General features: G+C 39.5%; 1 protein-coding gene across 1 annotated transcript in view; it reads right to left on the reverse strand.

The window, feature by feature from the left end:
* NOTCH2 (notch receptor 2) overlaps positions 1–13,628 on the reverse strand; it is a gene marked incomplete at both ends in the record, with an annotated part of 177,456 nt that overhangs the window by 68,721 nt on the left and 95,107 nt on the right. Inside the window, 1 exon segment of the mRNA XM_079696531.1 lies at positions 11,484–11,606. Within this exon segment, the coding sequence (XP_079552657.1) occupies positions 11,484–11,606 (123 nt within the window).

Here is a 13,628-nt window from a genome sequence, read left to right on the forward strand (position 1 = left end):
CTCTTGCACTTCCTTGGGCTGCCGGGCTGTTAAACAGTTTACATAAAGAGCCCCTCACTTCCCTGGAAGAAAAAACTAACTGTAGCAGGGGTTCCAAAGAGACTCAACCTACTCTATTTATGGGCAAGCCATTACTAATGAGCAGAATGAGTAAAACAAACAAACAAAAAACAACCTGGAGTCCATTAGAACATTTTTCAATATAAAAGATGTAGAGGTACCAGTTAAGATGTAGATGAAAAGCATATTTGTGAAAAATGTGCACTTCCAGAAACTAGTACATTATAGAAAGAATTGGTTCTGTATTCTAAAGAATTTTACACACATGTAGGTTTTCAAAAAAAATGAAAATATAGGGCATCATACTCTGATGAAGTGGGGTGGGCTGAGAGAAAGGCAGAAATAGAGAGGACCTAGATGAAATGAGTAAATACTATAAGAATAAAAGAATGTAAATCAACTATACTCCAATAAAATTTTTTTAAAAAAAATATAAGAATGCCGTTCAAATACAAATCAGAATTGAAAATGATAAAGGACAGAACTGACAATGAAGAAAAGTCAGTTATGAAGGAAAAACTGAGGAGGCTCTTGTGAAATGCAAAGGAAAAAACAAGCAGGGCTTCCCTGGTGGCACAGTGGTTGAGAGTCCGCCTGCCGATGCAGGGGACACGGGTTCGTGCCCTGGTCCGGGAAGATCCCACATGCCGTGGAGCGGCTGGGCCCGTGAGCCATGGCTGCTGAGCCTGTGCGTCCGGAGCCTGTGCTCCACAACGGGAGAGGCCACAACAGTGAGAGGCCCGCATACCGCAAAAACAACAACAACAACAACAACAACAACAAAAAACCAAGCAGATGAAAATATATAGAGAAAAGATTTTAGCTATGAGGAAGAATGAAGACCTAGTGTAAAGGTAATAGGTGTTCCTGAAGACACAAAAACAAATGAGAAACATAATCTTTTCTGAGGTGAGAGTAGACCTAAGTCTGCAGATCCAAAGGGCTCGAGAAGACTAGGAAAAAATAATAGGAAATATACCTATACCAATATTGGTTAAAGTTCTGATTTTAAAGAGGGAGGAGAGAGGTGAAAGGAGAGACAGAAAGAGAGGGAGAGAGAGAATGACTGAGCAGACATTGGACTTCCCTATAATACTCATTACAAGAAGCAAAGGAACAATGCCTAGGAACTTCATAACAATGTAATCTGTGACCCAAGAATTCAGTATATACACAAGATGTCATTTGTGTATGAAGGCAACTAAATTAAAAAAAAATATTTTTCAAATATACAAGAGCTCTAAGGATATGCCAACATGTCACTTTCCTGTAAAAAAATTCTCAAAGATATACTCATTTAACTGAAAAAGTAAATGAAAATAAAAGACTCAGGAATGAGAAGGTTGTGATATAAATGTACTGGTAGTTAGCACAGAACAACTTATACAGAGAACTAAGTCTAAAGTGTTATAAATTGGATTTTAAAACAGTATACATAGCAATAATTTTTAAAGAACATGGGTTAAGACTTTAAATTTCAGTAATAATAATACTATAATATAAATTTTAAAATCCCAGATCACATGAACAAAATCTGGAGAGTAAAGAGAAGATTAAGAGAAGTATGCTCATTCCTTACCTTACAGAAAAGGATATACTTTCATTTTTGACAGAAAAAAGTAGAGAGATGAATCCAAATCCAAATTATTCTAAACATGTATATCTTTTAAAATTAAAAAAAACACTAAATATAATTTAAGTCATTTCACCTCTATTGTCCTCGTGGACCAACTTCCACTTCCTCGAATTACTTAAGCACATGGTTTATGTTCCTCTCATTCTTTGCTCTCCCATCTCCCATGAAATCAACATCTGGGTTGAGGACCAATAAGGTCATCTGAGCCAAGAGTTCTTACTTTTCTCAACTCAACAGACCTCCACATCCACTCATTATCACAAACAGACTCACATTCTGGATTTCATTATAAGACACTCATTGTTCCAACTCCAAGATCTCAAACTGGTACTTCCACTCTCTGAATGTAACTTCCAAACTCCCTTCTCTCCCATTCCCAACAGCCATTTCACTTAATTTTTCTCCACTATAACTTGAAAGAGTAAACCACTCCTAAATAACCCAGTTCACTAACAAACCCCTTTCCAGCTACCTTAACTCTTTGTCTAGCCAAGGTTCTATGATTGGTCACATGAATGAAGTTTCTGTCCCTAAAGCTACTGCCCTGCTGCCCCGTCTCTCTCTTTCTGTCCCCCCATTTTTCACCTGTACAAAACCTTGAATAAGTAATTTATTCCCACTCCTCCTTTTACTCCTCTCTCAATATCCACTTTTCTCTTTAACCTCTTGCAATCTGGCTTTCTTCTCTCCTTTATAGAGAAACTCCATTTTAGAAGATTTCCAGTGACCTCAAAAATTCTGACTAACTCTCTGCAATTATCATTTGCATTTGAGTCTCCAGGTTGTCATTCATTCAATAACCATCATTTGTTAAAATTGGTCCTGGGAATGCCAAAATAAGTAAGGACAGTTCCCAATTCCCCAGAGGCTGAGAGTGTATTAGGGGAGGTAATAAGCATATAAAACAGTAACAGCAGTATAATATTGCAGGCGCTATAACAGAGGCATGTAGAGTTGAGTCAAATGTACAATCTTAAAATGCACCCCCTGACTCAGTGATGCTATAATGGCAGAGCTCCTTCTGAACTCTTACACATCCCCTTCTCTCACCTTCATTCTTTGGATCCCTTTCCTCATCAATTTTCTTAAGTGTAGACTTAAGATCCAGACCCTCTGGCCTTCTCAGTCCACACACCTTCCTTACAGACTTGAACATTTCCAAGGCAACCAAAAATAAGACTCAAAATCTGAGTCTCTAGCCCCTACTACCTCCATTTTGACCTCCTAGGTCTTACTGCTGAATGTTTTCACTTGGGAAACTCACCTCAAACTCACCACCATCTCTAGCCTATTTCTTTATCTCTGTCAACAGTCCCCACATTCTCCCACTACTCAGATTTTAAAATAGAAGTTAACTCTTCTCAATCTCCCCCCTCATCCAAACAAGTGCTTAGATCAGTGGTCCCCAACCTTTTTGGCACCAGGGACCGGTTTCTTTTTTTTTTTTTTTGCGGTACGCAGGCCTCTCACTGTTGTGGCCTCCCCCGTTGCGGAGCACAGGCTCCGGACACGCAGGCTCAGTGGCCATGGCTCATGGGCCCAGCCGCTCTGCGGCGTGTGGGATCTTCCCAGACTGGGGCACGAACCTGTGTCCCCTGCATCGGCAGGCGGACTCTCAACCACTGCGCCACCAGGGAAGCCCAGGGACTGGTTTCTTGGAAGACAAATTTTCCAAGGACCAGAGGGCGGAGGAATGGTTTTGGGATGTTTCAAGCACATTACATTTATTGTGCACTTTATTTCTATTACTATTGCATTGCAATATATAATGAAATAATTATACAACTCACCATAATGCAGAATCAGTGGGAGCCCTGAGCTTGTTTTCCTGCAACTAGATGGTCCCATCTGGGGGTGATAGGAGACAGTGACACCCAAAGTGTGTTGCTTATGTCCAGTCTACTCCATAAGATGCAGCTTCATTGTCACTTGCCACTCACTGATAGGGTTTTGATGAGTCTACAAGCAATTGATTTATTATGGGCTCTGTGCAGTCACACCTCTCTGCTATTGATAATCTGTATTTGCAGCCACTCCCCAGCGTTAGTATCTCGGCCTCGGCTCCACCTCCGATCATCAGGCATTAGATTCTCATAAGGAGCGCGCAACCTAGATCCCTCGCATGCGCAGTTCACAGTAGGGTTTGTGCTCCTATGAGAATCTAATGCCGCCGCTGATCTGACAGGAGGCGGAGCTCAGGTGGTAATGAGTGATGGGGAGCGGCTGTAAATACAGATGAAGCTTCGCTCGCTCACCTGACACTCACCTCCTGCTGTGCGGCCCAGTTCCTAACAGGCCATGGACTGCTACCAGTCCGTGGCCTGGGGGTTGGGTACCCCTGACTTAGATGGTCCCCAATTCCTATCCATGCTTCTTTCAAACTCATGATCATTCCTACTTTTTAACTCCTATTGTGGTTATGTGTTGACTTCCTTATTTCTTCCTAGTGAATTTGACCATTCTTCAAAGATTAGGAATTGATATATTTCTTCTTTGTGTCTCTAATAGCATCTAGCATAGTATGTAACCGTAAGTTAATCAGTAAATATCTGTTATTGAAGCTACCTTACAACCATTCTCTGAGGGCTTAAAAAGTCATGAAATGAAACTGGATCATTCCTGGGATGCATCAAAAGCCAGACATTGAGTCATGGACCACAAGGGCAGAAAAGATCCGTCAGTCTCACCTCCTGCATTTATTGGGCCACACTAACCACTCACCCCTGTTCCCACCAACAGAACCACTAATTAGCTCTGAGACCTCTGGGATGACAGTGCCTTAGGTTAGCACTCCAGCAGCCTGCCCAAATGATAGCAAACTGAGGTTGGGTTGGGGCGGGGGGAGCAGAATTCAAAAAAACAGGCTTATTTTCAAATCCCCACAATCAAGTTGACAGCAGAGAAACTGAAACGGGAGATGCATTTTTCCATTCCTCCATGCAGACTACAAATGAAAAAAACTTTTGCAGTCCCAGATATACTTAGTTTCCACTCTCACCAAAAAGCTCCATTTCTATAGTATTAAAAATACAGAAAAGTGATTTTGAGAAAAGCCTCATTCTAGAGAACAACTTGCACCAGCTAGAGGCAAGTCTGAAATAGGAGCACTGAGTTCAAAATCAAAATACCACCATGAAAAGACTCCATTCCCAGAGAGCACCTCTGGCAGTATGTAGTTGGTGATTTGTGCCAAAAATTTTTGCTAAAGTTGGAGCAATTGACAGCAAAGGGAATCTTAACTAACACTTTAGGTTCATCATGCTATAAAGGAGAGCTGAGAGAAAATGTGATTGGTTTTATTTGACTCATGTCCACCTAAGTTCCATTGTTCACTTCTGCTTAGTGTCCCAAAGCACTATTCCAAGCCCAAGCTGAAATTACATTTCTGGGTTCTGCACAGGAAAATAAATCATGTCTGCCCTAGGAGTGAACCCAAAACCAAAAGCTGCCAGAGAGGAATTTGTGAGTTGAGTTTAGAGTCAACTTTAATTCTGAAGGAAATGAACCTTTAAAAGGAAAATTCAAATAACAACCTATGTAGACAAAACATTAATCTACACTGCTTCAATTAATTTGGGGACCTTTTATAACTTTTTTTCTTAAGTGGATATCTGCCAGAGCAGACCTTCTCTCATAAGATGGCTTGGAGCCAAATACAGTAATAGTCAAGATATTTGTGCTCAGGCTTCCTCAAATCCTTAGGTATACATACATATCCTAAAGGAACATCCAACTACTGACTTATCTCTATAACAAGATTCCTATTAAAAAAAAAAAAAGTAAACCATTTGCCCAACTCCCAACACCAATTTCTTTCTTCCACCTGGGCTTTAGTTTGTCCAGAAGAGCGGTAGCCTTTGAAGGCACAAATTAGTACTATTCTAGACAACCATGTCAGGTAAAACCACTCTGCACTGGGCTAGGACACAGTTCTGTCCACAACTGATGTGGAAACCACACAAGAACAAGGTCAACATACTTTCCTCTAGTGAGGCCAACACAAGGGCACCTCGAGGATAGCTGCACGTCCAGCCCTCTACTACCCAGAATCAAAGAGGATCCTTCTATACAGTACATTTTTGCATCTAAAGTAGGGTTGTCCACTCTATGACATAAATCACAGCAAGATCCTTTTGACCCACCTCCTAGAGAAATGGAAATAAAAACAAAAATAAACAAATGGGACCTAATGAAACTTAAAAGCTTTTGCACAGCAAAGGAAAACATAAACAAGATGAAAAGACAACCCTGAGAATGGGAGAAAATATTTGCAAATGAAGCAACTGACAAAGGATTAATCTCCAAAATTTACAAGCAGCTCATGTAGCTCAATATCAAAAAAACAAACAACCCAATCCAAAAATGGGCAGAAGACCTAAATACACATTTCTCCAAAGAAGATATATAGATGGCCAACAAACACAAGAAAGGATGCTCAACATCACTAATCATTAGAGAAATGCAAATCAAAACTACAATGAGGGGGGCTTCCCTGGTGGTGCAATGGTTGAGAGTCTGCCTGCCAATGCAGGGGACACGGGTTCGTGTCCCGGTCCGGGAAGATCCCACATGCTGAGGAGCGGCTGGGCCTGTGAGCCATGGCCGCTGGGCCTGCGCATCTGGAGCCTGTGCTCCACAACAGGAGAGGCCACAGCATTGAGAGGCCCGCATACCGAAAAAAAAAAAAAAAAAAAAACTACAATGAGGTATCACCTCACACCAGTCAGAATGGCCATCATCAAAAAATCTACAAACAATAAATGCTGGAGAGGGTGTGGAGAAAAGGGAACCCTGTTGCACTGCTGTTGGGAAGGTAAATTGATAGAGCCACTATGGAGAACAGTATGGAGGTTCCTTAAAACACTAAAAATAGAACTACCATATGATCCAGCAATCCCACTTCTGGGCATATACCCTGAGAAAACCATAATTCAAAAAAAGTCATGCACCACAGTGTTCATTACAGCACTATTTACAATAGCCAGGACATGGAAGCAACCTGACTGTCCATCGACAGATGAATGGATAAAGATGTGGCACATATATACAATGGAATATTAGCCATAAAAAGAAATGAAATTGAGTTATTTGTAGCGAGGTGGATGGACATAGAGACTGTCATACAGAGTGAAGTAAATCAGAAAAAGAAAAATAAATAACGTATGTTAACACATATATGTGGAATCTAAAAAAAAGGTTCTGAAGAACCTAGGGGTAGGACAGGAATAAAGACGCAGACGTAGATAATGGACTTGCGGACATGGGGAGGGGGAAGGTTAAGCTGGGACAAAGTAAGAGAGTGGCATGGACATATATACACTACCAAATGTAAAATAGATACCTAGTGGGAAGCAGCCGCATAGCACAGGGAGATCAGCTTGGTGCTTTGTGACCACCTAGAGGGGTGGGATAGGGAGGGTGGGAGGCAGGGAGATGCAAGAGGGAGGAGATATGGGGATATATGTATATGTATAGCTGATTCACTTTGTTATAAATCAGAAACTAACACACCATTGTAAAGCAATTATACTCCAATAAAGATGTTATAAAAATAAAAAATAAAAAAGTAGTGTTGTCCAATAGAACTATCATGAGAGATACAGATGTCACTTAAAATTCTCTGATAGCACTTTAAAAAAGGAAAAAGAAACTGGTGAAATTAATATATTTTATTTAACTCGATGTATTCAATACATTATCACTTTATCATCTAATCAATATTTAAAACATTATTAGTGAGACATTTTACATTTTTTTCATACTGAGTCTTCAAAATCAGGTATTTTACAGTTGAGGCACATCTCAGTTCGGACCAGTCACGTATCAGATGCTCGAGAGCAAGATGTGGCTAGTGGCTACCATATCAAACAGCATGGACCTAAAATGTTTTACATGATAACTGTTTGCTAAATAAATGAAAAGCTCAAAAAGTTTTTTACTGCACCATTATTCTCCCAATAAGAGGTATCAGTTCTGTGAACAGCAAATAAAACCTTCCAAAGAAAGGGAAGCCGACTCATTTATCCCAAATCAAACCGTGAATAGACTTGGAAAAAATTTCTGGTCATCTTGAAGCCCAGAACTTGCTACAAAAGATCAAGCCTTCTACATAGGTGTACTTAGAAAACAACATGGTACCTATCAGGCTCTTCTCATTAAAAATGTAGCCAATTCCCAAACCTCCATTTACTGCAAATTGATACCTAGGTTTTTTTAGCTATATAATCCCACCCATTTTTTTTCAGATAGCTGGCAACTTCATTTCCTCGCCTAGTAGCCTGCTCAAACCCTTCCTTCTCTATTTTGTTAACAGCCAGACCAAACAGTTCATGCTTCGAATGCTTCAACTCTGCAGCTGAAAATTGTAAAGGGAATTCTGAACAAAGTTGCAATGAGGCTCTTAGGTATAGTGAAAAAACCACCAGAGTGAATATAAAACACTTACTTAATATTAACTTCTAATCTCAAAGTAACCAGGAACACGAACGAACACACACACACACACACAAAGAATAAGTCACCATATCCTAAAATAATAAAACTATAAATTGAACATTCAATCTGCTAAAAAATACTCAAAGTCCTTAATAAATAAAAAAAAATTTTAAAATAACCCATAGAGTCAATTTCTATAAAAAAAAGACCACAGATTTGAGCACAGACTTGTAGTTCAACAAGCCTAGATTCAAACCCTAATCCACCCACTATGTGCCTTGAGTAAATTGTTTAACCCTTCTGAATATCCATTATCATCTGTAAAAGTAATATTAAAAAAAAAAACCTCGGGCTTCCCTGGTGGCGCAGTGGTTGAGAGTCCGCCTGCCGATGCAGGGGACACGGGTTCATGCCTGGGTTCGTACCCCAGTCTGGGAAGATCCCACATGCCGCGGAGCGGCTAGTGGCCACTGAGCCTGTGAGTCCAGAGCCTGTGCTCCGCAACGGGAGAGGCCCCAACAGTGAGAGGCCCGCGTACCGCAAAAAAAAACAAAAAAAAACCTCTACCCCTCATACAGTTATTGCGAAGATTACATAAAATAAAACACTGTAATTAGCTCATTATTTGGATGCTAATAAACATTAGTTAACTCTCAGCTCCCAGCCCCATTCATTTCTTTAATTTGTATAAGGCAGAAAATACTAATGTGACTTTATTTTCAGCTCTAATGTCAATATCAATAGGAACACTACAACCCAAAATTTTCTTTCTATTCTTCTCAGAATGAGGTTGGGGCTGGGATCAGGAACAGCTCAGCTATATGCTACTGACAACAAAGGTCTGTGAAGCGCTCTGGTAACTGACGTCATCAACAGTTCAGTGACCCCATTCCCTCACCTCAAGCACATAATAATGCTAATAGTAATGTGGTGAGCATTATTACAGAGGAATGTATGGGGTAGTAAGGGAGCCCAGAGGGTAACACTTAGCTCAGCCTAGAGAGAGGGCACGGGGGGGCTTCCTGAAGGTGGTACCCACTTGATCTGAGCCAGGCAGGCAAAAATGGTGAGGACTATAGGGAGAGGAGAGGAGAAGGGAAATCCAGAGAAAAGAAATGGTGTGAACAAGGACATAGGGCATGGCTGATACAGGAAGCCGTTCTCATTGCTGAAGAAGCAGATGGGGCTGAGGCCAGGGAGGACGTCACATAATGAAGGAAGGACCTTGGACTTTATCCTGTTGGTCATCGGGACAGTAAAAAAAAAAAAAGAAAACAACAAGGCTGTCACTGGAAGTCAAAGATTGGCATCGGTGAAAAAGAAGAAGGAAACCTGTGGTGGGAAACCAAAGACTGAGGGTATTTTAAATGACAGCAGATCAAAAGAAATAAATACTGACACATTGAACTTATCTATCATTTCTGCCATCCCCTCTAGAAAAAATACAAAAGCACATGGAAAATGAAACATCTTCAAAGGGCTTTCATAGAAAAAAGGTATTTACTAAACACCCTGGGGTAAGAAATTTTGGTAAAATATCATTTCACTGGGAAACTTTCCCCCAAGATTGGACCTTCCTAATTAATATCAAAGCAGGAAACTGAGTGTGCTATCAAAGAAAAATCAGCAGTGAAATCACAATTATCATTTAATCTTCATTGGCATCAGGAGCCTTGGTACCACACAGAGCCACTCTCTCCCACAGGGCAAGGGTGAGATTAGAATGGGGTCAAGTTCCTAACAAGTATCTCATCCTGCCCAATACCACTGTGAGGATCATTAAAAAGAGAAAAATTCAAATCTTTCCAGTTACTATTTGTCACATAATTAAACTTTACAGTAATCTTTTTAAGTTGGAAAAAAATGGCCTATGAAAAAAATCAACAGAGAAATGGCAAAAGCTAAAAAGAAGAGAGACTAAGACAGAAAGAGCAGAGAGTTGGGAGAAAAGTCCTAGGATCAACAAATCAAGAAGAAATTCTAGGGGAAGTCCAATTTTAGGGAAACCCAGTGGGAAAGTATCTTAAAAAAAAAAAAAAAGACAGTTTGGGGATTAAAAGCAGAAATGTGTGCCCTTCCAGGAAATCGTATTATTGAAGTTTTAAACCCTTTTAATCTTTTTCTATTCCTAAGTCTACAGCCCTAAAGAGTACTCTAAATAATTAGCTGCTGCAGATGAGGGAAGGCAATTCGGAGACTCTAAGGAATACCAGGTAGTAACAACAGCAATCCAATTTCAAGACTTCTTTGCTGGGCACAATCCTTCACTGGTACTGGAGTTTCTTCCTTATAACATTAACTTGTTCTTGGGTTTCCACATTAAATCAATCAACTTCTCTCAAAAAGGCTCAGTTTTAATCACTTAATCAGTTCTTACTTGTCTCCACTTTCAGTTAGATAAACAGATATAAACAGAAATTGGAACCAAATGTCTGCATAAACTCAATTTCAAAAATAAAAGGAAAATCTGCTTAAGACAACATTAGAAACTTCCAAGAGGTTGTAAATTTAAGCAAGACTACTCTTCTAATGTCAGAGGCAGAAAAATCTGTGTGCAAAAAGGGATACAAAAAAGGAAAAAATATCAATGGAGATGGGTGTTGTAAAAGTAATGTCATCAAGAGGACCTGCCGAACCCTTTACATAACTATAGGACATGACAATAAGATGAGATAGATTTCTGTCTGTGAACAAACAATAAGCTCTGAACTCTCGCAGCCTGCATAATTTATTTTCTTTTTTTTTCAGTTGGAAGAAGGAAGAGCATTTTAATAACCTTTTCATGTAATTATGAATATTCTTTGATACTACACCAAAACTTGACAAGTTGTAGCTTCTTCTTTTCCAGCTTTATTGAGCTATATTTAACATAACATTTGTGTAAATTTAAGGAGTACAACATGATTTGATATACATATGTATTGTGAAATGATTACCACGATAAGATCAGTTAATATCCATTACTTCACACAGTTACCATTTTTTGTGTGTATATGGTAAGAACATTTATATTTTTGCGTTTAAGTATGTTCCTTTCCTCTCAAATATTTAATAAGCATCTACTATGTTCCAGGCAATGTGCTGTTTTACCAGATAATAACGTCAGAGTCTTTCAATGTTCTTTCTCATATCTCCCACAGCACCTGGCATGGTGCTGAGCTCACATCAGCTGCCCAATAAATACCCGTGAAAATATTTCTTCCTTTAAGTGAACATGGGGGGACATATGGGGTTAGCACTATACCCAATGATGTAGCACAGAGACCCATGTAAAAGATGCCACTTCAATAACAGACTGCCTCTGGTTACCAACCTATGCCCCATTCTGACTGATTTGTCACACCGTACATACCTGTCCACTGAGGGGGGCAGCGGCAGTTGTAAGTGTTTACCCCATCCACACAAACCCCTCCATTCTGACACTTGTGATTAGGACAGTCATCAATATTCCGCTCGCAGGTGACCCCTTCAAAACCTAGTAAGACAAGAACGGAGAAAATGATAAATTCTCATACAGATGGTGTGATCTGCTCTTCTCCGCAGGGTATGGTCATCAGAACAGACTGACTTCATTATTTCAATTCAATAGCCAGCAGCTGGTCAACCCAAGACTCGCCATACAAAAATCCCCCAATCTTCTGTCTTCTCTTGCCTCAAGCATAGTTAGACACTTAAAATGACTCATTATGCCAATGACATGCCTTCATAGTTACCTCACAAGTATTTCAAAGTGTTTTCATGAAATAAAATCCCAGTGAAGATAAATGTCTACTCAGAACAGCTATTTACTCGTTCTAAAAAAAAGGGTATTAGATTTTCCCCAGCTCCATGCTAGATTAATGGGAAGAACAGATAAAAGATTACCTAATTAAATTTAAATTCCTTTTTTTTTCCCTTGGGAAAATCAGCGTGGTGGGGGGGGGACATAAGAAAAAATATTGAACTTAAAAGTCTGAAGATATGGGTCAAGTTCCAACCTCACTGCTTATAAGCTATTTAATACATGGTAAATTACAAACTCTGAAGTAGCTTCCTCATCTGTAAAATGAGGCTGACTGCACCTGACCAGCCTGCCTTTCTAGGTTGTTATAAGTGCCACATCATGAGTAAGGTAGAAATAAATATAAAAAGCTATCTGAATATGGGGTGGCATTATTACTAACTAAACTTGCTAACTAGTATTACTAACTAACCAACCCTTCAAATTCTTCATCCTCCTCTTCACATTCACAGCATTGCTTCCTTCCACTTGATTTCTCCCTTTCATGATAAATGAAACTAGCACACCAAACTTCACCCTAACTGCCCATAGAATGTTCCTCTATAATTTATCCATTTTTTTTCTTTCTTTCTCTCTCCTTGCTACCAAATCTCTTAGCTATTAAAATAGAAGACTACCAGATTTAAAACAAGAGAGAAAGTTCACTGATCATCATCTTATTTGAAATACATGTGACTAAGTATTTGCCCTCTTCAAAATGTCCCTTAAGTTTCTCGCTCTTACTCAAAACACTTATTGGGTCTTATACTAGGCACTGGTATAGGTGAGTAAAAGAAAGAGTCCCTGCTTTGGGGGCATTACAGTCTGCTGAGTGGGACAGACATCAATCACACCTTGCAATTTATTCATTCCTTACCACAAGCTACTGCGGTATTCTACATCTGCTCTGTTACACTGGAACATGGCTGGTTTCTCTGAATACAGTAGCAGTCATGTAAATAAGTATGAACCAAGTAACCAAAAAAATTACCCAGAGAGCAAAGGAAATCACTTTATAGAAGATGGAGATAACTGAGAGCTTGACTGAAGAGAATCCTGTTTCTCTAGGTGTTTGGTACTCAGTCCATTCAAGCCGATGAGTCATTAAGTAAGCTTGAGAAAGGCTATGAAAAATTTTATAGACTCAGATTTTTTAAAAGATTAATCATATTACTCCTGTATCTGTTTAATCACATGAAAGTCTTACAAATGGACTAATGAGTCAGTAAATGTTGAATTGTTTAAGCCCACCCATAATTATGATAAAGTGAGGGCAAATCTACAGATCCAGAAAGTACAGTCCCTGAACAATAACTGAGGTCTCTGTTTCTAGCCTAGTGCTCTTAAATGGAAACATTCTTCAGAAAAGTCAAAGATAGTTTTAGAGTGTAGGAGGGAAATAAGGGGTCCTGGCCCATCGCTGTTAGAACCTGTGTGGTCTGGTGGTGTTCCAGAACTGCTATTGGTCATCCTCCCCCTAATTTGATCTCCCTGGTGACTAAATATGGTTGACTAGGGTGTCAAGGAGGTGATGAAGACTTTGTAGCCAAATTATAAGGACTTGAAACTGTGACCTTGAATTTATATTTGCCAGTGCTACAACTAACTGAATTCACCAACCACAGACAAATTAAGAAAGCAGAAGCATTTCAACATAACCACAATATATAAGAAATAAAATGTCTTCTTTTTATGACTGACTAACTATTTTAGTTCTTACCTGTCACTATGTAGGTA

This window comes from Hyperoodon ampullatus (genome assembly GCF_949752795.1).
Source record: "Hyperoodon ampullatus genome assembly, chromosome: 2".
In the NCBI taxonomy this organism is placed as follows: Eukaryota; Metazoa; Chordata; class Mammalia; order Artiodactyla; family Ziphiidae; genus Hyperoodon; species Hyperoodon ampullatus.